Here is a 24,777-nt window from a genome sequence, read left to right as displayed (position 1 = left end):
ATTTGATGTAGTAAAAATAAAACTTGATTTATCCACTTACCTAGCAGTGCATTCTGTATACTGAATGGTACAGATGACACTTCAGCAATTTGCCCTGCCCCTAAAGATGACATCTCTGCAATGTCTAGAAGCTTCCTCTTTAAAATGAAAATATCAACAAGAGGGTTGGCAGCATGAAGCTTGCATGTACCTCTTGGGTAAATTAGTTTAATTGAATGCTTTTCTTTGAAGAGCTCCAAGCAATATACTCAAAGAATAGAACTGTTCTGGAGCAGATTGAGGGAGGGTATAAGTTGTAATTTGACAGAAATGAGACCCTGGGAGTGGACCAGGGGCCACAGGATACCTAAGAACAGAAAAGAAGCACAGATGTGAGGAAGATGCAGAGGACCAGGCAAACACATAATAGAGAAAAAATGGCACCTTCTTCTGATTCTGTTTCAGGTAGTCCCTGGTGCCAGTTTGAAGCACTTACTGATTATCTGCTCTCTTATTACAGGAAGGGAGGGGGCCGGTGTCCATTCAATGCCTATTTTGAGCTAAGGAGCTTGCTATGCTATGTGTATATTTTTTAAATCACAACAGCCTTTTTAACATTGTTGTTTTCCTTTAATAGATGAGGAATTGAGGCTCAGAGCTGTTAAATGATTGCCCAGGGTCACATAACTAGTAAATGACCCAGCCAGAATGTAATCCCAGGTGTGTCTGATTACAGGTGTTTTTCTTCTGAGAACAGAGCCTTGTTTTATTCACAGCCGTATCCCCTGTATCTAGAACAGTGCTGGGCACAGAGCAGATGCTCAGTAAATATTCTGTGAATTAAGTAACCAAATTAGCACCACACTGCCTTTTATGCATGAGTTTTAGTTAGTTGAGGAGGTAGATTAAGAAATAAAAAGGACTAACAGTAGTCATTATTTTCCTTAGAGTACTCGGCTCCCAAAGAGGCTTTTCCAACACCTTGAACATAAAATAAAACATGTTCTAAAATTTATACTTTTAAAATTATGGTGTAATCAAAAGGCCAGGCAGCCCATAAACCTGAGAATTTGTGCAATTGAAATAACATTTCTGATTCCCAGGAAGCTTGCACCTAACAGCGGAAAGCATTTTTACATGTAAATTGGTCACTTTTGAGATGAGCTGGTAATTTCTGAAATTAGCAGATTACTTATGCTTGAAGGAGCTGAGGTTGCCATTTGTTATTTGACTGCTCTTTGCCCTGAGCTTCGAAGCCAGCCAATAATGCAGTGAGTGCTGGACTTCCACTCTTTTTTTCAAATTAAAGATTTAATTACAGTCTTCACTGAAGATGAACCAAGTGTGAAAATACCTGATCTACTTGGAATGTGGGATCAGGGAGGAGTGGGTGGGTTGGAGTCAGTGCCTGGGCATTTAAATACTTTCAACAGTAACATTAAGGGTGAAATTAATTATATTGTGACCAAATGTTGGCGTGTTGGTTAGGCAGAGTCAGTGAAATTTATATTCTTTTTTTGTTGATCATTTTTTAAAGCCAAAAGAGTTTTTTTCCTTAGGAGATATTCTCATAGCCTATAGACTTAAACCTCTAAGACTTCAAAGGTTTTGAAAGATACACGTCTTTGAAATGTGTAGAGACTTTGTTTGTGGACTGGTACATGGTTATTTTGCATACATGCTTTGTGTGTGCCTGTGAAGAATGCAGATTTGTTCATTGTTGGATGCAGAATTTTATAAATGTGGAGTCAAGCTTACTTATCTTGTTTACATTTTCAGTCAATTCATAATGAAAGTGATCCATCTAAAACGTATCTGATGGCCACCCCTTATCTATTTTTTTAAGGTAGTAGCTTTAATAAGCCTCCTTTATTATGGAGAAAAAAAAGAGTCTGTGTATCTTTTCGGTCTTCTAGCTTTAGTCATTCTGATATTTCTGTTAGTGTGTGGAGTTTAGTTATACCCATCCAAGGATTGAGTTTAAGGGTAGATTCAAGATGCCTCATTAACTCGCCATCATTGAGAAATGATCTGTTTCACATACATGCATTTTCTAAATGACGAAAATCTTCTCTTGCAGTTGTCAAAGGCCCCTGCCCCCCAACCTTTGATGACAGGAAAGTTTATCAAGTGGATTCTTCTCTCTCGCCTGCAGGAAGCTGACCCATTCTTGAGGTTTTGGGTTCGTTGCCACTTCTGTTGTTGTACTCTCTCTCCACTGCTGCCTCAGCTGCTTCTTAGTTTTCCTCGCCCCTTCCTTGATGTGGGGCCAGCAATCATCTCTTCTCTCTTGCCAGAGCTGCGTCTCCACCATTCTTTCCGTGCATACTTACCTAGTGTGCTGATCACGATTGGTCTAGGAAACAGATTGGCTGGCTTTGTCTCATGACAGTGATCTTTCATTTATTCACCAACTACTATTTGTTGAGTGCTGGCCACATGTAAGTCTTTTAACTAGTGGCCACCAAAGGGCTTTAAAGATAGAACCATAACATGGTCCCTCCTCTGGTCTGTAGGGGAGTCATTAGATCCATAATGAGAGTGAAAGTGATAGTGGCACAAGAAAGGTGCAGTACTGTGGGCATTAGAGAAGGGGGATTAGAGGAGGTTGGCATTTGAGTTGAGTGTTAAGCTGTGGAGATTGGGGAGAGTCTGTGGGACTGGCATGAACCAAGCATCAAAGGCAGGGGACCTTAGAGGTCTGTGCAGGCATCTGGAGCTGGAGAGAGGCTAGGACGTGGCTTAATAAGCACAGGGGAGAAGTGGGGAATCAGATTGCTCTTCAAATGCCAGGCTAGGGAGCTTGGACCTTTGCAGAAACCACCAAAGGTGTTTATTTAGGAAAGATGTCAGAGACGTGCTTTTGGAAGCATAACGGCCACCAGGGTAAAGTGAAGCAGAGAGAGAAGGGACTGGATAGGGCACTAGATGCTAGCAGAGAAGGTGCAACGGGATGAGGGCTGGAATTTAGATGAGGGTGTGGTAGGATAGGGTCATTGGAAAGGAGGGATATGTGTAAGGAGGGATGTGGCAGAGTTCAAGAGAGCAGGATGTAGCAGCTGCTTAGATGTGGGAGGGAGGTGGAGTAGTGTTAAGCTTTGAGTCTGAGCTGGCTAGAGAAGAGGGTGTGAGCCCAAGACCCAAGAGATGAGGGAGGGTCAGGTTTGTTATTGGAGGAGGAGAAGTTGGTAGGTTCAGTTTTTTTGTTGTTGTTGTTGTTTGGGCTTTATTTTATTATTATTATTATTTTTTGGAGTCTTGCTCTGTCGCCAAACTGGAGTGCAGTAGTATGATCTCTGCTCACTGTAACCTCTGCCTCCCAGGTTCAAGCAATTCTTCTGCCTCAGCCTCCCTAGTGGCTGGGATTACAGGTGCGTGCCACCACGCCCAGATAATTTTTGTATTTTTAGTAGAGATAGGGTTTCACCATGTTGGCCAGGCTGGTCTCGAACTTCTGACCTCATGATCTGCCTGCCTCGGCCTCCCAAAGTGCTGGGATTACAGGCACGAGCCACTGCGCCTGGCCGTTCGTTAGCTATTTAAAATACCGATATAGTGCTCAGTAAGAAGTCAGGGAAAGAGATATACATTGTGAAGTCATTTGCAAGGAGGTGATATTTAAAGCCTTGTGTGACAAAAGAGAACCCAGTTCAGCAGTTGGAGAATGTCAGTGCTCAGGGTTGGATTAGAGAAGAGGTGGTCAGTGGAGTGGGGAGGGCCTGCAGAAAGGAGAGTACTGTGGCCTGAGGACTGGGGAGGAGGGAGAGGGTAGGGCACGGGCACCACCTGTTCAGTGCTCCTGAGAGAGGGCAGAAAAGAGCAGGGCAGGCCGCTAGCATTGGTGACCAGCAGTTACATGTGAGCACGAGGAAAGTTTTCTGGGAGTTCGACAGTAGCCAGTTTGCCAGCATTTCTGTGTAATAAAATAGAGACAGGACAGTAGGTCATGACTAAGGGAGAGCAGGAAGAAGGGAAGGAAGGAAAATACTAGTATAAAAAAGGCAAAAAACTTGGCTGGTGTGGTGGCTCACGCCTGTAATCCCAGCACTTGTGGAGGCCGAAGCAGGTGGATGGCTTGAGCCCAGGAGTTCAAGACCAGCCTGGGCAACATGGCAAAACCCTGCCTCTACTAAAAATTCAAGAAATTAGCTAGGCATGATAGTGCATGCCTGTAGTCTCAGCTACTGGGGAGGCTGAGGTGGGAGGATCACCTGAGCCCATGAAGTTGAGGCTGCAGTAAGCCGTGATAGTGCCACTGCACTCCAGTCGGGCTACAGGTATGAAACCCTGTTTCAAAAAAAAGCAGCAGCAAAAAACTAAATCCTGCGTTTCACACCCATTATGATGGCTGTCATTTAAAAAATAACCAGTGAACGGAAAATAAGTGTTGCTGAGATGTGGGGAAGTTGGAACCCTTGTGCATTACCAGTGGGGATGTGAAATGATGTTGTGGAAACCCATATGGCAGTTCTCAAAAAATTAAAGATGGAATTACCATACGGTCCAGCAGTTCTGCTCTGGGTAAATACTCCAAAGAATTGAAAGCAGGTGTCAAAGAGATATTTGTATACCCATGTTCATATCAGCATTATTCAAAGGCGGATGCAATGCAAATGACCATTAGTGCGTGGATGGATAAACAAAATGGTGTATACTCATACAGTGGAATGTTATTTAATCTTTAAAAGGAAGGAAATTCTGATGTATTCTACAACATGGATGAAACTTGAGAACGTTATGCTGAGTAAAATAAGCCAGACACAAAAAGACAAATACTGTATGTGTCCATTTATATGAGGTACCTACAGTAGTCAAAATCATAGAGCCAGAAAGTACAATGGTGGTTGCCAGGAGTTGAGGGGAGAAGAGGATGGACAGTTATTTTTTAATGGGTACAGAATTTCAGTTTGGGAAGATGAAGTTTTGGAGATGGATGGTGGCAGTGGTTGTGAATGTACTTCAAATGCACGTACTTCACTGAACGCTACACTTGAAAATTGTTAAGGGCCAGGTGTGGTGGCTCATGCCGGTAATCCCAGCACTTTGGGAAGCTGAGGCAGGAGGATCACTTGAGCCCAGAAGTTTGAGGCTGCAGTGAGTTATGATTGAGCCATTGCACTCCAGCCATGGAGTGCAGACACAGAGCAAGACCCTGTCTCAAAAAAACAAAACAAAAAAAACACAAAAAAACACCCAAAATTTAAAAGGCCATACAGACAATTTTAAAATGGTGAAATGATAAATTTTATGCTCTGTGTATTTTACTACAATAAAAAATTAAGCAAATGCTGGAAGAAGCCAATTTGTTGACCAGGGGAAGAAATAATTTAATAAAAATTTATCTCATGCTTTGGTAAATAACTGCCAGCCTTTCTTTCCTTAAGTTCAGAGCCTCGCTCTGTTGACCCAGTACCAATAGGCGCTTTCTGGGATCATCTCACCCAGAGATCATAGGTGGTGGTTCTGAGAAGCCCCTTAAGAAAGGCTACAATTAAGTTTGGCTTCAGGTGGGCTGCAGCTAGGGAGAAAAAGGAAAACCTTTTTTGTTTTCCCTTTAATTTTTATTTTAGATTCAGGGGGTTCATGTGCAGATTTGTTACGTCAGCATATTGCATGAAGCTGAGGCTTGGGGTATGAATGATCCTGTCACCCAGGTACTGAGCATAGTACCCAACAGTTAATTTTTCAACCCTTGCCTCCCCGCCAGTAGTCCCCAGTGTTGATCGTTGCCATCTTTATGTCCATACCCAATGGAACATCTTTTCTTGAAGGCAGACTAAAATGCCTGTCAAAACATGAGCATGAGCTCACCTGTCCAGAAATAATTAAAAATATCATAAACACCTGGAGAGAAGAAGGCACAGTAACAATAACATTCCCTGAATGCCTTATATTGCCTAGAGACTAAACCTCTTTAGGGTTAAAGTCCTTTCTTGGGACTAATTGGACAGAAGGTATTTAAACCACAAAAATGTTTTAAGAAATACATATATTAAAGAATTTTAGCAATTGGAGTCTTATGCAATGTATAGAAATATTATTTCAGAAAAGCCTACACAGTCTGTGCTGTTATTTTCTTATTTCTCTTCACCCTTAATGTGAACCATTCCTAAACAGTGTGCACTTGCTTCTGTAATCTGAACTTACCTTATCATCCATGATGGCCGTGTTATATTTAGGTGGTAAAATAACATGTGCAACTTTGAGTAGGCATGTATTCTCATGTCTGGAAATGCCTAAAATGTTCAATCTTGATTGTTTTTCGATTCGTGTATGTTCTATTTAGGTGTGTCCTGGTATTTGCTGCCTTCTTCTATTTTAGAAGAAAATATTGAGCTGAGGGCAGTGGCTCATGCCTGTAATCCCAGCACTTTGGGAGGCTGAGGCAGGTGGATCACCTGAGGTCAGGAGTTCGAGACCAGCCTGACCAACATGGCGAAACACTGGCTCTACTAAAAATACAAAAATTAGCCAGATGTGGTGGCAGGCGCCTGTAATCCTAGCTACTTGGGAGGCTGAGGCATGAGAATCACTTGAACCCGCAGGTGGAGGTTGCAGTGATCAGAGATCATGCCACTGCATTCCAGCTTGGGGGATAGAGCGAGACTCTGTTTTTAAAAAAAGAAAAAAAAGATGAAAATATTAATAATTTATGAATCTTAAATTTTCATTAATGCTAGTTATAGTTAGAAAGAAACAGAAGGAAATAGTTGGCATAGTATGATAAGCCAACATTGAAGTTTTGTGTCTTACATGTAACATTCACCATAAATAGTATTAATATTTGCTTTTTGAGGAATATGAATCTCCCAGTAGTAAAGAGAAAATAATTTGCTGTATGCAATCCTCTACCGTGCTACTAGCATATCATTTGTGTGACAATATTTATTTTCAAATTATAAGCTGTAAATTCTATAAAATTGTACTTGAGAAATGGCTTGGGAACTTTCTCTCATATCCACTTAATTGCAAAGTGTCAGAATATTTTTATTTTTGGAGATGGAGTCTTGCTCTGTCACTGAGGCTGGAGTGCAATGGCGTGATCTCAGCTTACTGCAACCTCTACCTCCTGGGTTCAAGTGATTCTCCTGCCTCAGCCTCCCAAGTAGCTGGGATTACAGGCGCACACCACCATACCCAGCTAATTTTTGTATTTTCAGCAGAGACAGGGTTTCACCATGTTGGCCAGGCTGGTCTCAAACTCCTGACCTCAGGTGATCCTCCCGCCTGGACCTCCTGACCCTCCTGGGGTTACAGGCGTGAGCCACCACGCCTGGCCCAGAATATTTTTAAATGAAAAACTTTCTAAAAACCATATAGCTAAAGATGCACATCCTAAGTATAAATATTTTGTTAAACATTGTGTTTTATTAGAGATTATATAAATCTAAAGTGAAAGGCTAACTGCGGTTTATGGATTAGATAGGAAACCAAGCTCATTGGAGCTCTAGATGAGAAGGCAGTATTGACATTATTGTGACCAGCTCCCCTGGCAGTGGTGTTGACTCCAAAACTAATCCTTTTTCTTAGCCTTAACGAGATGCCCATCAAGATTGGGATTTCCATCACACCTTACTCTTTCAGGCTAGAGCATCTGTGATTCTTCTGCAAGGCTGCTTTAAAATTTTCTCATACTGCAAAATATCTGGACAGCCAGCCTAGTTTGTAGAGTGGCAAATGTCACAGCCTACTTTATGGGTTTGATTCCTCTTGTATCTGAGAAAACAGCTTTCCCAGAATCAAATGACAAGTCTATTTCAGAGACGACTCATAGAGCATCTTCTTTGCCCAGCCTGCCTTCGTTACTGAGATGATCACGTATATATTTAAGTCTGTTTTCAAATGCAGTTGTGGTATGTGTGGCCAACCCAGTCATGGCACCTATATGTGGATCTGAGCACTCATTTGCATTGCACAGAGTCCCTGAGGAAGTCATTAAAAGCTGGGGGCCTTTGGCCTGGGCTGACAGGGTCCTGGTGCCACCGCTTGTCAGAGGGTGTGTTTGATGCTGCTTTTCCCTTTGCCTCTGTGTCCAGGCTTTGCATAGAGTCACTATGTAGTAACTACAGGCAGAATTGATTCAAACACTTGTACTCTAAACTCCTTAAACTGGTGTTGTTGTTGTTGTTTTGTTTTGTTTTTTGTTTTTTGAGATGGAGTCTTGCTCTGTTGCCCAGGCTGGAGTGCAGTGGCATGATCTTGGCTCACTGCAACCTCTGCCTCCCAGGTTGAAGCGATTCTCCTGCCTCAGCCTCCCGAGTAGCTGGGATTACAGGCATGTGCTACCATGCCCGGCTAATTTTTGCATTTCTAGTAGAGATGGGGTTTTGCCATGTTGGCCAGGCTGGTCTTGAGCTCCTGACCTCTGGTGATCCACCTACCTCAGCCTCCCAAAGTGCTAGGATTACAGGCGTGACCCACCGCACCCGGCCACCTTAAACTGGTTTTAGACTTGAGACTGTCTTTGCTAGTGCATGCATAGGTTGGTCCTGTTTCATGGTTGCAGTGTGTCTTGTGAAGGCTAAATTCTATTGTTTTTCTCACTCATGCATCCATTATTAAACACCCACTATGTGCTCTGCACTGTGCTGGACAATGGATGGTAGACATTCTCAGCTCAATTTCCATTTACCCGAGGTTTGTCTTTTACCTTGCGGACTTTGTGTCTTTGCCTCCAGGTGGTTCTACTGGCTCTTTGCCCTAGCCTGATTCAGTGGAGTCGGCTTGCCTGTTGGCCCAGCCTCAGGAATGGTTAAGTGTCACTGAAGGCCTATACATGATGCCGCGAAAAGCACAAACAACAGGCTCAGGTTTTAGCTTGGAATTCATTTTAACTTTCAGTCTTTTGGTGTGTAAAGAGGGATGAAGAAAGCAATCGTTGACTTTCCTTCACATCAGAATTGAAACTTGTCCAAGAACATTCAGAGGTGTTGAGTGTGTTGTCACTTTTTTTCCTTTCTCAACCAATGTTTAATAAAAATCCTATTAATTTACAATGGAGTACAGACACTCACAATTCTTTCCTGGAGAAGAGTATAGGCGTCTGCCAGAGGAGAGGGGACAGAAAATAATGAGTAACAAGTGTATAGACCTTTAGGGTTTACAAACTATTTTGTCTCCTTGATCCTCAGTGCAACTTTGTGAGATATTTATTACCTTCTTTTACAATTGAGGAAGCTGAGGCACAGGGTGTTTATTGAGGTGCCAGTGTGGATGGCAGAGCTCCTGGTCTTTCTGGACAATTCTCAGATGGTGGCTGCTCCTGGCTGAGGGGTAGGAGCTGGGCTTGGCCCAGCCTGACAGGTACTCCTAAGTCAGAGGAGCCAGCCAGAAGCAGGCCTCCCTACCAGCCCTCCTGCCTAGCGTGCAGTGTGATGGGAAAACAGTCTCCCAGAAAGGAGGCTGTGTTTCTGCTGCCTCTTCAAGCTCAAGAAAGATGAAGTAGGGTGGGGTGGGGCAGGTGTAGACAAGGGAAGTGGAGTAGGGGAGCAGTGCTGAGAAGTGACGCTAGGAACAGGGCTCGGTTCAGACAGCATCAGGTGCTGAGATGTGGTTGTCACCGGGCCACACGTATGGGTGACCACAGTAGGGAACGTAGCACTTAATGGGGCCCCACGCCTTGTGTAGAATCCTCCTAAGTGCTCTACTGTATCCCCATTTTACACATGAGGAAGCAGAGACATGGAGAGGTTAAGGGACCTGTCCAGGGTCTTCAGGTAGTAAGACAGCCCGCCTCCGGAGCCCACACACCTGACCCCTCTACTCTGTTGCATTCTGACCCAGGGACAGTTTCTGGAATGCCTCGTTTTAATTCGCTTTAGTAACAACATCCTGCAGTAAACCCACACACTGGGTAACTCTTTGCTCTTCTCAGAACGCAAGCCTCGTTGTGACAGGGCTCCAGGAACCCAGTAATTGTAGATTAGGAACAGATGAGACCTGTACTTATTTGGAGACATTGACACCTGTGCCATGTACTTCCCAGAGTTCCCAACTTTTAGGACAAACTTAGGCTCAAAAACCACAGATTCTTCCTTCCTCCAAATGCTAGTCTGAAGGGATGGTTTGCTTGATCATGGGATAATAACGCTATTTTCTGTTTGGTTTATAAAGTATGTTCACAGACATTCTGGTGTTTGATTTGATGCCAGCCATCTTCTCACCTCCCTCCTCAAAAAGATTGAAAAAGGCAGAACTGGTGTTAACAAAGGGCCCGTTCAAGTGAGGAATAGGTTGTTTTGCCTCTTGGATGTGACATTCAGGGTATTACATAGTAAACATGTATTCCTGGTTCTCTGAAAAAGGCAACATGTGTGTGTGGCCTGGAATAAACAGACGTTGTACTAAATCCTGATATGATTCTGATGCGTTCAAAAGCAAGAATCTTCTCACATTAAGACATGGAGATTTAGAGAGCTGACAGAGGAATTAAGGAAACTAATATTTGTTGAGTAAACATTACTCCAGTAATCTTCACAACTATCTGTTATTACCGCCTTTTCACAGATGGAGAAACTAGGGCGCAGGATGCTTAAACAATGTCCCAGGTACCAGAGGAGTTTTCTTAAAAGTCTAGGTTGTGTTTATTTTACTGGAGAGGAGAGGAGAGCAAAGAGTTAGCCAGTCTGTGGGTTTACTGCAGGATGTTGTTACTAAAGGGAATTAAAAGCCACACAATGATTAGGTGTTAAGACAATATATTTTGGTTAAAACATAGTTTTAGAGTGACTTTGACTGTTTGGATTGCGTGTATCACCAAATGCGACACCCCTGGATGGGACTAGGCAACTGAGTCAGTAAAAGTGAGTCAGCCCCTCGTGTGCACGCTTGCTCACCTCTGAGAGGGTTTAGGAAGAGATGTTAGTGGGAGGAAAGTTCCCACAACTGACTGAGTTTCGGGGCAAGGGAGCAGTCTGGAGCATCACCATTGCTGACAGGCAAGAAGGGTTTTTTGGAAGGTGAGGAGTGAGGGGAGAGGAGGTACTTCAAGGGGTGCCGAGCCCCTATCAGGGTAGGGCTGCTGCCATGGACATGTTGATTATTCATGGCTTTGAGACACAAGTTGCTTGCGGTGACCTCCTCCATGAAACAAGCAGGGAATGTGGGGACCCACCAGCTTTCTATGCTGTGGTCCAGGAGGGCTTGGGTGGGGTGGGGTGGGGTGGGGTGGAGGTGGCATTGGGGACCTACCAGCTGCCATGCTGTGGTCCAGGAGGGCCTGGGTGGGGTGGAGGTGGCATTGGAGAAGGAACGCCTGGCCGTGAGCTGATTTTGGTTGAGTCCCTGGTGGGGTATAAGGCTGAATGCGCCCCTTCTTTCTCTTCCCTTTTTGCATACCATGTTAATATAAACAAAAAAGCCTTCTTCCCTTTGCTTATCAGTTGAACTCTGTAAGTGGCGAAGGGAGTAAGTTTGATGGGTACATTATCACTTAGTTTCACAAGTAGCAACAGCGAAACTAATCTGCAGCTACAGTAGGACCAGACTGTGAGCCCAGGTTCTCAGACTCCTGGGCCAGTGCTCCCTCAACCTCTGACATGCTGCAGAAGGATGCTTGCTTGGCTTCTGTTCCTTTTGAGAGTTAAAAAATTGGTCTACTATTATTTTGTGAATTGTGTGTACATTATGTTTTACATGAAATTTAGAGGGAAAGAGGTAATGTTGCATAAATATGTACTTTCTGTTAAGTTCACCTAGTTTTTAAAGTATGCTATTTCCCAATGCTTGCAAAGGTTGTGATAGTTGTATCAACGAGGAAGCACTGATAATTTACCTGATTCCATCTATTGGATCTTTCATTTAATTTACCTGATTCCATCTATAGGATCTTTCATTTACAGTGATTGGCCAGTTCTCTCTACAATACGCAAAGTGCAGAGCTAGCCCCCTTCAAAACTGATACTCGATTTTAAAGCTGATAACTAAGATATGGTGTTACGGAAAACACAATCCTATGCTCCACTCTCTCATCACTACTCTTTAATTGCAGTCGGGGGAAAAACACATTTAATTGTTTCAACGATCATTACTTTTTTTTAGTAAATTTATAGTAAATGGAGGAGATTACCAAAGGGCTATTTTTTTCTCAGCTTGTGGTTTCTAATTACATCAGTTACAGCTCAGCCTTCTTCTTAACTAGAGTGCAGGCATGAACTGGAAAAGAATGAGCTAATCCATGATAGATCAGGTGGAATAAAGATCTCCATTCATATCTTTACCTTTTATCCCTTGTTCTGAGTGCCAAGAATTAATGCTATTTGAAAGTACAGACTGAACCTGCCAAGCTTCGGACAGCTAAGATAATCCTAATTATTTTAAATGTTAGTGAGAAGGGCAGCAGTTCCACTCTGGAAAAGAGTTCTATTGTGAAACATTAAATATATGCTAAGTGGTATTGATTGCACATGATTTTATTTCCAAACACTATGGTTATCATGAAGTGGAAGAATTTGTTGTTTAAGAAATTTTCATCAGCTTTTCATCAGATTCTTTCTTATGCCTACAAACTCTAGGAAACTGAAGAGGCCAGCAATTTTGTTTGTCTGCCTTGGCAGTCGGCATCTAGATGAAGAGTTGCTAACAACTGAAAAATGCCACTTGTATTTTATTTTAAAATGGTTTCTTAGGAGTTTAATAGTGTTTAACATATGGAGGAAGGAAAAATGTTTTTAAAGCATGAATATCCTGTTTTCTCACATCACTGGAAGAGAATTATTCGTTCCAGTCCATTGACTTCCAACAGATCATTCAAGTTAAAAGTCAGGGGTCTTTGCAATGTCAAAAGATTTAGCGCTTAGAGGTTTGTTTTTTTTTTTTTTTAAGAAGGTTTTCTTTTTTGACAGTATAAATATTTTTCAAAAAGAATACTCATGGTTAGATGGCATCAAAATCATCTTGAAGTGTTTTTTCCCCTCGTTGGTAAGAATGATCCTGTGTAAGGTTTTCTGTTTATTGTTAAATCATAATAAAATAACATCCCAGTAGCTTCGGTAGACAAATAGGCTTCTTGAGAGAAAACAGATACTAGATTTGCTGGTTCAAACAAGGGTCAGCCTCGGAGGTTTACCCACCTTTCATTGTAACACAAAAAAATATCAGATTGGCAAGTTTTCCTTTTCTCTTTTCCTTACTTTTCAGTCTCTGCTGTGGTGTGCAGAAATAATTTCTTCCATTTCTGTAAATGCTGGGAGGCTATCAATGATTATAGGGTAGTATAATCCTTAATTGTTTATTGCCTGTGAATGCTTCCTGCCCCCAACCCCAGTGCAGCTGGCCCCAACTCCCTTCCCCAAGCACAAGAGCAGTACACTAACATCTTCACTGATGGTGTGTTGAGCATCTCAGGCTCAATTATTCTTCCTTTCTTCGGGGTTATTCCCCAGAGTGGAATTACCAGGTCAGAGGGGCTGAACAGCTTTATGGTTCTTATTACATGTCACTAGATTGCTGTCCAGAGAGATTGAACCAATTTCTAGTGCTACCAATACTATGTTCCCCCACAGTGCCACTGACGCTAGGAGTTAGCAGTTTTACAAAATGACCTAAAACAAGACTTTTGAGTTGAAATTAGCCTTGTGTAGGACCCCTTAGAATCAAAGAGCGAAAAGCATCATTTTGATTTTTGAATTTTTAATTGGTATGAAATAATTTACAACGGTCAACTATTAGCCCTTCTCCTTCCAAAAGTTTAAGGAAGCTGCATTAAAATGGAAAAGATACCTTTGAGGGACGATCTTTAAGGATGGTAGTAAAAGTGATTTTGGACAATAGTCACTAAGGAAAAACACACTAAATCTTTTCATGTACTTAGAACTCTATGAGGTGCTATACAAAAATGAGTTTAAACAGATACTATCCCTAACTTCAACAGCCTATTATTTAAAAACAATGCTAAGCCTTGAACAAATGTAAAAATAACATGGGTTTAAATTTTGAGTGGAGAAACACTATAAAAAATACAGCTGTTTTTCAAAACAGGGTGAGTTTTACATTTTCTCTAGAGTGCAGTCATGCATTAAAAATATGCTTGGAGCCCCCCTAGTCCATGCAGGTAACATTCTGCATGCTTTGTGGCCCCGTCGCAAGAGTACTTTCCAAGAAAATATTCATAAGGCAAGTTAGAGCAAAAGGGGGATACTGTCAAATTCCTTTCTTTTGCAGAATTCCCAGTCCTCCCCTTTTTAGTCCCAAGTTGGCTAAATGAGGAGAGGGCATCTCCCAGGGCATCTCCCAGTCAGCTGCTAACTGGAAACAGGCCCAGGGCTCTGAACATGTTGGGAGAACACATACCTATTCCTTTACAAGCCTCTGCATCAGCTTGGCAAAGGTCCGTTGCTTTGCCTCCTTAAACTCACACAGGGATTGGGAAGGTTCAGCTGCCAGTTCCGAAATGTGGTGCCCAGGAGAAAGTTGGTGCAGGGGCCAGAGCACGCCAGAGTCAGCCTAACCAGTACAGTGCTGCCCTTGACAGCTTGCACAGGATCCCTATGTTAAATGGGGAGAGTAATTCTCTCAGTAAATGGTTTGAGGGTGAAATACCTCACTAAAGTATGTGTGTGGCATACAGGTAGTAGTCAACAATGTTTACTGTTCTTCCCCATAGCTTCTATACAGAGAAACTTCTGTCACTGGTTGGGGGTGGGGACATTAACTCATGGACTCCAGGAAGCTCTTAGTTGGCTCTCCAGATCTGTATAGTAACAAGATCTCAAAGCAGTCTGCTGCCTTTGGAAAACATTTCTCTGTACATATATATGACAGCCAGGTGCACGTATACAATTAATAAATCACCTTGGATTTGCATGGAATTTAAATGCATATAACAATACAAATTTAGTAAGATACTTTTATGAACTGTAATAAGATGAAGGCTTCAGATTTCCTAGGTTCCTAGTTTTGGTTGCTATATTTATATATGCATATGTGTGCTTTTTTGTTATAAAATACTACTTAATGACTCCCTTTAAATTAAAAAAATTATTTTCCTACATTTTAAAGCTTACAAACTCATCCTTTGCTTTTTATTTACATTATTAAAGACTAAACAAATCTATCAATATAAAAAGTAACCACTTGTCAGGAAATTGCCCAAGTTGTTTTTCAAATTTATTCACTTACTGAATTTTCAGATAATCTCTTTCCTTCTTGGATATTGAGGTAGCTGTACAAAACTATCCATTTGTCTATCTGTCTACCCATATGTCACACTGGAAGAAGGGGGCTTTCTAAAAGAATTCGGTCCAGTGGAGTGGTTAAGGGTCTGCTTCTTAAATCCCAGCTCTGTTCTTTTATTTCTGTGTGGTTCCACTAGCTGCAGCAAACCTTTTCCAAACCCATAACAAGCGTAAATAGTGTTCAGTTGTAAAAAGGTCTCTTTTCAGCATGGTAATATACCTTATTAAATTCCAAACATAATAAGTATTGATGGCAAACACATCAGGACCCAGTACAGCTTCTACCATGATTTAGTTCTCTACAAATGACTTCAGCACTCAGCTCCCAATGCATTTTGCTAATTACATCATAGATTTCCCTATTGATGAACACAAGCTGAATTAACACAGGAGCACTAATGTACCCTTTCACCATTATTGTTGTACAAGAAGCCGTGGCAGATGCTGGCAGTTAGTTACACAAACATTAGTATTAACGATTGGCCATTTGGAATTGGTGACAAACTACTGCCCGGCAGAATCCTGAGGCTGAAACCAATCAGGAAATTAATGAGGAGAGAAATTACCACTGCAGCTTCCCCTTAATTACATTCACACTAGGCAGGAAGGGAGTTCTGGGGGGTGGATCTAAACTCAGCTAAGGTTAAGAAGGTCAGAGACCCTTTTGCTTAAGTTTTTTATCTACTGTGGCTGCTAAGGTTGCAAAAGTTGCTTAACACATTATTACTTTTGCATCCTTCATATTTAATGTGGGTTTTCCAGTGGAGTTTTATCTTCCTAGGTTTGCTTTCACAATTTGTATCTGACTTCTATTTTAGTGTTATGTAATTTATTTACTTTTCTGTTTTTAAAATTTTTCTCTCCCATTTACTGTCTTTTACTTTTTAAAAGTTATGTATGCTGACATCCCCTTCCCCCCGTCTTTGTCCTGTTATGCCAAGAGAAATAACAGTAAAGTTAATATGCTATCAACTTCACCTGCTGTATCTTGAAAAAGTAGGGTGGGTTACCTGTCATGGTGGAAATGCATGGGTGGAGTCTTGCTTGGGGTAATTTGTCAGATGGATCACTTGACAAGTTTCATCAGCATCCTTTGCATAAAGGGGAGGAGTCGGGTGAAGGGTGGAAATAGTTTCCCAAAGAGGATGCAGCCGACTTTTGTTTTTTAATGAACGTTAAACTGGAACTCTGCTATCTAGCTTACTCCTTTCGTTAAATAGGTATACTGTGTAGAATACTATTTTTTTATTCTAAAGAAATGCTAGGAGTTTTAATGAGTGTCTATAAAAACACTTTCAACTCAGAATAGAAATGGAGAGCGCCACTTTCTTTGTTGTAACCTAATTGAATAATGAATGTATAAAGACCAGCCACTTTTAACATACTCTTCTCCCTTTCTCTCTCCCCTCACTTCCCAGTATTCTCGCCGCCCAGCAGTCAAGATTCTGGCTTGGTTTCCCTCTCGAGCAGCTCTCCTATTAGTAACAAGAGCACAAAGGCAGTGCTTGAATGTGAGCCTGCGTCGGAGCCCAGCAGCTTCACAGTCACTCCCGTCATCGAGGAGGACGAGTGAGCAGTGCCTGCTGCCGATGGCGGTTGACTTGGAGTAACAGGCTTATTCCACTTTCCATGGGGTTTGTTAATATTTTGCATTGACTCATACTATCTTAACTGTTGAGAACGTATTTGGTTTATATTCCTTAGAGTTTAGTCCAGAGGCTGTAACACATTTGTAATACTTTAGGGTCCGTGACTACCATCTGCATGATTTAAGTGCTTTGCTCACGGAGTTTAAATAATAGTGTTCATTTTTTTAATGACACCGGTTTCATGTAGTTTTCAAGAAATAAAAGAATTCATTCAAGTGAAGCCATTTGTGTGCCTCTAAATGAGTCATCTAATTAGATGTTACTTTTAGTTTTAAAATGAAATCTTAGGTGCCTTAGGTTTTTTTTTTTTTAAGTATTTTTTAAAAACCTGCAAAGATATAAATTTAGCCAAGTTAGCTGACGGGTGAGAAGAAAAGAGCAGGCAAAATTAGTGATTTTTTTAGAAGTCCGCTAAATGGATATATTGTGTGTGTTGCTGTTGGAAATAGCCCCACCCCATCCTCCCAATCCAAAACGTAACTGAAATATAATCAGAAACATTAAAGCCTGTAAAAAAAATTGCTGCATTTTTGGTAAAGGGTGTAATTTGAAAACAATGCAATTTAAAGTGACCGTAGTGATGCAGAGTTCCTGAGTGGTGTTTGTAGAATGAGTTTATCATACATTCCTTCTGCTACTGGAAAAAAATGGATGCAATCTAGACTGTTGTAACCTTAGGGTGTAATCTGATTTGGAAATAAGTACATCTTTAAAAGTTGCTAGATTTGAGTTCATTATTTTGTTAAAAATTGCTATGGAGTACTTTGTTATGTAACAGAAGCCATCCTGAAATGAAACTAGTCTAAAAAAATTCATTGTTCTGCTTAGTTGCAGCTGTACCTGAAATAAAAATGTTATTGATGACTGAATTTTCTTGTGTGTATATTTGGTGAGCGGTATTAAACAGGAAAAAAGAAATTACTTGTATTTTCTTCGCTCTGTGCTTTGAAAACATCTATTTGATTTCACCCCCATCTGTTGTAATCAATAACCTGACCATCTTGTTTTTTATTAAATGCACTTACTCTTAATTTCATCCACCAGTGGTTTTAAAGAGAATAATGTGGAGTTACCTATATAGGTTTGACATTATAAATCACTTCTTGGGGCTGAATCGTATAGCGGTATCGATTGATCCTGATATATCACAGAAATTTACTGTCACTTCTGTTTTCAATTAAAGATACAATCAGTCAGATAATGACTTAATTGGATTTTACAGAAGATTGAGTTTTATTGCCCAGTGCTTTACGAGTTTAGTTAAGGAAGATCATTTTATCACACTTGTCAGGCTGCTGCTACTGCAGCCGTGTGCCCTTCGGCGGGCGGCTGTAGCTGTAGCTATTGTGACGGCTACGGCGGAGGCTGCGGGCGCGCGGGGGAGGGAACTGGACTGCGGAGTCGTCACCTCCAAGGTGTTCCTGGTGGCCTACTGGAAGATGATCCCGCGCCCACCTCGCCCGCGTTTTCGCGGGCCCCTTCCCACTGCCCCCTCTATTTCTTTAGGTCTGGCTTTTGAGGATCCCGGAGTCTTGCAGCTCCCGCCATTCCGCAGATAACCCCAGCACACTTAATTGTGACCCGCGGGGTGGTTGGAGAAGCCCCGCACGCCTCCTCAGTGGGAAAGTGTCCCCTCTCAGCACTGCCTCCTTCAGTGCCCCTGCATTTCTGGAAAGTCAGGCAAGGCCCAGGTAGGCTGCCAGCGCGCTCTCGGCCTTGACTGAGCACCTTTTGGGCCTCTGGTGAGCCCCGAGAGCCAGGTTTGGCTCGGCGGAGCGGGCTTGGGCTGCGCAGGCAATGCGCATCCTGGCCGCCTGCACCCTGGGAACTAGGCCTGTCCAGTGGGCAGCATCCTTATTTTTGAAAAGGCCCTTCTAAACCCACCTGCCTCGCCTAACGCCGTTTGGTGCTGCATCCGAGCGGCCTCACGCGGTCCCCTAGAAGAGCCACTCCCAGGGGGAGGGCGGGGCCCTGGACCTCCGCTGGCCACGCAGGGTCTCAAGCTGACCAGAAGACCTGGCTTCTGGCCTGTGTCCAATAGCCCCAGAAGAGAGGGGTCTGGAGCTTTCCTCCCACGCGTAGTGGGTTGGAGTGACGCTCAGGTTTCCTCGGGTGGTTAGTCTTGACCCAGAGAGTGCAAGACAGGCCCAAGGCCTGGGGGAATTGCGTTATGAATGTCCACTTCTAAACACAAGGTAGAGCACAGACAGTACATCTTCACGGCTGGATTTTAACCGTGTATTAATAAACACATTCGAGGGGGTGTCAGTTTCCCAAAGCTCTGCCCCCTTCCGCGGGCGGGATCCATGGTGTGTGCAGTGTAAGAGTGCGCAGAACGCGTGTGTGCAAGTGTGGGCGTTGCAGGCGTCGTGTGCTCGCCCGGCGCACTGTGCGGATTGCCCAGACAGCCTTGACAAGTTTTGCAGATGTTTGGGTGCTACGGTGTGGGGAAACCGAGGCAGGAGCGCCAGGCCTAATTCTCCTGGACTCTTGGTGAGCGGCCGCTATTCCACGAGGGGCTAGAAGCAAAGGGAGCACGCGCTTTTCCTCCCCAGGCCGCCTCCAGCTTCCGCAGTGGCCGAGGGCACTGATGACTCCTCCCCGCTTCCTGCGGACTTGACCCGCGGGCTAACAACCCACCGCAACAAGCAGGCCGCTGGGTTCGCGCCGCCGCCCCGGGGCCTTTGGCTCATATTCCACCTCGTGTCCTGCAGACCCTGCGCCACTGAATTGGAGCCCAGGACGCCCTTGGTGACACTCGCCTTCTTGCTGCCACAACCACTGTCATACCCGCAGCCGGGGCTCCCTCCGCTAACCACGGTTGGAGACCCCAATCGGGGACAGAGGTGGGAGTCAGACCCTCCCTGGCCTGCACTGCCGTTTCCGTCGATTCTTGCGGAAACAAGACTCCCGCCCACACATAAAAATGCAGCTCCCGGGCGGCGCCGGTGGCTCACTCCTGTAATCCCAACACCTTGGGAGGCCGAGGCGGGCGGATCACTTGAGATCAGGAGTTCGAGAGCAGCCCGGCCAACTACTAAAAATACACAAATTAGCCAGGAGTAGTGGTGCATGCCTGTAATCCCAGCTACTCGGGAGGCTGAGGAACAAGAATCGTCTGAACCCGGGAAGCGGAGGGAAGCAGCGAGTCAAGATCGCGCCACTGCACTCTAGCCTGGGCGACAGAATGAGACTCCGTCTCAAAAAATAAATAGAAATAAAAATATGCAGCCCCCTCCGCTCCACTTGAACTTTAATGCTGAACTGGTTTCCCACGTATACGTGTATCGCACCGCATTTTGACGCTTTGCATCGAGTCGCATTAATGGCGCTTTTGAGAACGCGTCGTCGCGCTTTACAGAGAAACCCTAAGGGCAGCCTGTGGAGGGGTAGGGGATATTCCTTGGCTTTCCCCGCTAGGCCCTGTCCGCCGGGCGGGTTAGGGTCGTGGCAGCCTGCTCGCGCGCCGCTGACCCTCTGGGAATTTTGTCCGGGAAACTGGCGTAGGGCCCTGGCTCTCCCTTCGCCCTCCGCGCACACGCGGACGAGGCCTTAGATCCACAGCCTTCTAGGACCCCTGCCTTTGAAGCTGGGCCACCGCCAACCGCTCGCGATTCTCACCTTTAACAGTCGCCCCCTTACCCCTCCCCCACCCGCCTGCCCTCGGAAGCGGGTAGCCTCCACTCCACCACCTGTTTAAGTTCCTCCCCCTCGCCGCCCCCCCAGCCCCCACCCCCGCCCGGGTCCAAAAAACCAGCAAACCAAACTTTTCCACAGTTGAAAGCCGCCGCCCGCGAGGCCGGGGTGGGAGGGGGGAAAACGGGGCGTGTCTGGGGGGCGGGGCCCCGAGCACTCCGGAAGTTGCCCCGCCCAGGAGGCTCCTGGGCCGGGAAAGTGAAGAGAGGGCCCGGGCCTACTTTCGTCCGGGTGTGCCGCCCCTCAGCCTCCCCTGCTTCCAGTTCCCGCGTCTCCGCCGGGCGCCTCGGCCTGGCCTCCAGGCAAAGTTCGCGCCCACTGTTCCTGGGGTGCCGGTCGCGCGGGCCGTTTCCCTTCATTACTCCCGGGCCCCTGAATCCGAACGCTTTCTCAGAAGCGCGCAAATCCCCTTGCTTTCCCCGCAGCTGGGCTTTGTTCAGGGACAGCAAGGGAGGAGGCGGGAGGCTGGTGAGGTTTTCTGGAAAAGGGGCTTGTCCCGAGGAGGAAGTGCCCTAGAGCCCTGAGAGCGAACGCTCTAGGGAGAAGAAACTTCCCTTATCCCTTGAATGTTGCTCAAATTACCTAAAATTATTTTTTCAGCCCTTGTGTTTTAAAGTCGCAGGGTAAAGATTATCTTAAGACTTAACATCAGCGCTGCTCATTTTTACGTTGGTGGAGACGTGCCTTTTTTCCTTTGCACTTAAGGTGGACAGGGTCTGCGACGCGTCTCCCTCCCTTCCAAGACGGTATGGGGAAGCGGCCGACGTCCCGAGCCGGACTCACGCCCTCCTGCTACTCGGCGTCGGGTCCAATGCGGGCGCTCCCGACAGGGAGCTGGAGTCGAACGAGCGGCTACCCCCAAGGCCTCCAGGAACCGCGGCCCAGCGGGGAGCGCCCCAGGCTAGCGCTTTTCCAGTTCCCTTCGAAAGCGCGGGGCTGAGGTCGCGGCCCTGGGCCCTCGGATGAAGCCGTGCTGTAGCGACACCTCAACCCCACAAAAGGCTGGCACGGTCTTGTATCCAGGCTGGGTCTGAGGAATCCGCAAGGGGGAGAGCGCTGACTCCTAGACGTGAGCCGCTGCTGGCTTCGAGAGTTCGAGAACATGAAGGACCTGGCTGCTCCTGCCCGGTCGGCGTAGGGCCAGCGAGGTCACAGGCCGTTCTGCTCTCCCTGTTTGTCCCCAAAGGCCTCGGCACGTGGGGATCTGGAGCAGACCTCAGACTGGGACCCATCTCTTCCCCTACCAAAATTATGTGGGGACAACAGTCCAGGACCTTCCCCTGTTCAGCGGTGTCCCCGGGCCGGTGACCCCGGGGTTCATTCGTCTCCCCGACCCCAAGCGGCCTCTGCTTTCCACCCCTCGCCCCGGAGGGCGGCTTCGGGGATCTCATGGGGGGTTTGCATGAGTCTGTCCCCAACCAACTGAGGGAGAACCAAGACATTATTGCCATCTAAATAAATTGATTGCTGGCTGCCCCACTGCCTGGCTAGACATTCCCCCAACTCCTTTCAATTTGAAGCTGGCCGAAGAGCGAGGTCGAGAAGCTGACCGGGTGAGAGCTGAGTAGTTCACGCACAGGAAGAGGGGACAAGTTTTCCTGCTTTCACAGGGGTTCCTCACGCTCAGGCTTCCAGCGTCTGCCTGCACTGACATCACCGTGGTCGCGATGAAAACAGTGAAATAGGAACCCTGACCTCCCCTTCCATGAGAATCCAGCAGAGAATTTCCTGATGTGCTATACAGCCGGGACAATCGGAAACTGTCGTTTTGATTAACTATTAGTTGGGATGAGGAGCACCTACCAGTACTCCCAGATCTGGAGTCCTCACTTTCTCAGTAAGGGCACCTGCATCCTTTTACGTGTACACACACCCTGCGATTGTGTGTGCCGAGAAAGACCCACATACGCACATTGTTTTTTCCTCTTCCACGATTATCTGCCACAATTCTACTCAGTTAATTGCGGTTTGAGAACACACCATCCACAGGAGAGCACCAATGGATCTAGTCTAGTGAGGTTACATTTACTTGTAATCCTCCCCCTTCCCTTTCCAATTTCTTTGATGATTTTTCCCATAAGTGTGTAAGCTACTGGGACTTAGTAGAAGCAGGCCGCTCCTCCTAAACGTGATTTGGACCATATGCTTTCTACATTCATTCCCGCTTCGGCTTTTCTTCTCTGCACTAACTGCTAACACGTTATAGTCACCTTGAAATTTCCTCTGCTATTTTCCAATTAAAAGCTTAATAGCCCTGGAAACGGAGTTCATGTGGTGAAGTTTACCATAGCCCCTTGTTCTGAAAGGCTTTCTGCTGGGATCCCATTATGTGCTTGAATAAACCCTTTCTGCAAACAGAAATGGGACTCGGGGTTGTCAGGTGTTGGGTTACAATAGACTTTGAGGCAGGGGACATTTTACCAACATAAATACAAACCTGTCCCTATAGGGAGATGTTGTCAAATACTGGGATATGGAAAACATTCCCATCAAATATGAGAAAAGGATTACTGCACTATATCAAATGAGTATTTAGATCTCAGCCCCCGATGTGCACCGGAGTGAAACGGGCCCCCGGGACCAAATAATGCCAGACTGTTTGAGTGGCAACGAGATAGGGTGGCTAGGTGACCGACGGAGGAAAAGGGGGAAAAGGGGTCGCCTTGGAAGTGGAAATGCCCCCACAAACCTGGTGCAGAGCTCTTCTGCTTTCCTTTTAAAAATTTATTCATGCTCAAGTTCTTTATACTTCCTCGTTTCACTGACGATTTGAAGAAAATCGGAAGAAATTTGGTTTTGAAAAAGTCGTTGTTCCCCACGTTTCCAAGAGATCCGGAGGTTTCAGCGCAATAGTTTTCAGTTAAGGCGTCATTTGAGGCCCTCTATATCTCAGCACATTAAATGACTCGCGTCCAGCTCCCCACTTCCTAGCCTCGGGCCTACAGGGCTGGGGGCGACCTCTGCCTCCCGTCCCCAGAGCTTACGAAATTCCTTCCAGTTGTATTTTAGGGCTTGTTTTCCTAGAGAAGGTTGAGACTAGAGGAAGGATTAAAGTGGTGGGGGAAGGGGCAAGACCGAGGGGTCTCTACCCCACGCGGCTTTGGAGGATGGCCTCCCAGGGTTAGCACTCGAATGCTAGAGCTTCTTGTCCACACTCTACCAGGTCAGTCTCCTGCGATCCCCACCTCCCGGACGCGTATGAAACGGGGACAGCTAAGGGCTTCAAGGGAAACACACAACTGGGTTCGGTTTTCAACCCTCCTCTCCGCAAATCAGCCTTCTAGGCAGAGGGTTGGCTGCTAGAACGCCTGGAGGTGCTTCCCTTGAATTCATAGCAAACACTAGAGGAACGTTTTCGGGTTGCTTGCTTACTTCCAGGGCAGTACAGAGAAAAGCGGCCTCCCCGAGGGGACAAGGGCCTCTGTGCCCATGAGGGGTCGGACATTGCAGCGGACTTGCCTACGCTCTCATGTAGCATTTGATTCCCCACCAGGAGATGGGCTTGGTGCACACTCTCAGAAGCGTATCCACCGAAGGCTCTGGAACTGCCCCGCTTCGCATAGAGCTATTGTGCTGCCCTGCAGTGTATCCACTTTTTTTTTTTTTTTTTTTTTGGTTTTTGCTTGTTTGCTGATGGGCAGTGGGGAGGTGCGAGGGGGGAGGGCCTTCTTTGTGCATATATAGCGATAGTCTGCACTAGGCCAAGCCCGCTACTCCTGGGAGAATGGGAACACGCAAATAATCTAAACAAAGTTTTCTGCTGTCATCTTGTGAAGGACCCTCTCCCCCAAGACATCTATGACTGGGGTCTATGGGTTAAGGAGGTGAAAAAGTGGCCCCATCCCATATCCGTAACTAAATCACAGAGTCCGTGGGGATTTGAATTGAGTGGCTGGCTCAAGACCTCCGTTTGCTTCCAGTGGCTGCTGGGAAAGAGGGAAGAGGATATCGGTAACTTTGGGGGTGCCAATGTGGCTTCTGTGTCTGCCCCTTGAAAGTTTATACCCGGCGCTTAACAAATCCTTTACAGGAGCAGGTACGTCCCTGACCTTTCAGGATACTGTTTTATATTAAAACATGGAGAGGAGGGTAGAAAAGTAAAATTCGCCTGCAAAATGGGTTGTCATCCTTGGGCCGGCAGATCTCCAAAACCATTTTCTTCTAAAGCAACAAAAGAGAAAAAAATACGTTCTAAAAGGAAATTACGAAAAGAGCCTAACTTTCCTAAACCAACATCATTCCACTCTCCTATCCTAAACTCCACCCAGGTCCGGGGTGCA

General features: G+C 45.3%; 2 protein-coding genes across 3 annotated transcripts in view; both read left to right on the top strand.

Annotated features, from left to right (window-relative positions):
• DMRT1 (doublesex and mab-3 related transcription factor 1) overlaps positions 1 to 17,837 on the top strand; it is a 126,790-nt gene extending 108,953 nt beyond the window's left edge. For both annotated transcript variants that reach the window (XM_002819836.6, XM_054520005.2), the window contains exon 5: positions 16,571 to 17,837. In XM_002819836.6, the coding sequence (XP_002819882.3) occupies positions 16,571 to 16,725 (155 nt within the window). In that variant the 3' untranslated portion in view covers positions 16,726 to 17,837. The remainder of the gene's footprint in view (positions 1 to 16,570) is intronic.
• On the top strand, positions 16,742 to 20,415 carry LOC134759745 (uncharacterized). The gene is made up of 4 exons (XM_063714103.1): positions 16,742 to 16,758; positions 17,985 to 18,225; positions 18,308 to 18,492; positions 19,357 to 20,415. Exons 1-4 carry the CDS (start codon positions 16,742 to 16,744, stop codon positions 19,865 to 19,867), a joined length of 954 nt encoding a protein of 317 aa, XP_063570173.1. The 3' UTR covers positions 19,868 to 20,415.
• Positions 20,416 to 24,777: the final 4,362 nt, after the last annotated feature.

The sequence above is a fragment of the Pongo abelii genome, chromosome 13, assembly GCF_028885655.2.
Source record: "Pongo abelii isolate AG06213 chromosome 13, NHGRI_mPonAbe1-v2.0_pri, whole genome shotgun sequence".
In the NCBI taxonomy this organism is placed as follows: Eukaryota; Metazoa; Chordata; class Mammalia; order Primates; family Hominidae; genus Pongo; species Pongo abelii.
The sequence above is the reverse complement of the archived record's forward strand: the minus strand, read 5'-3'. Positions and strand labels throughout refer to the sequence as shown.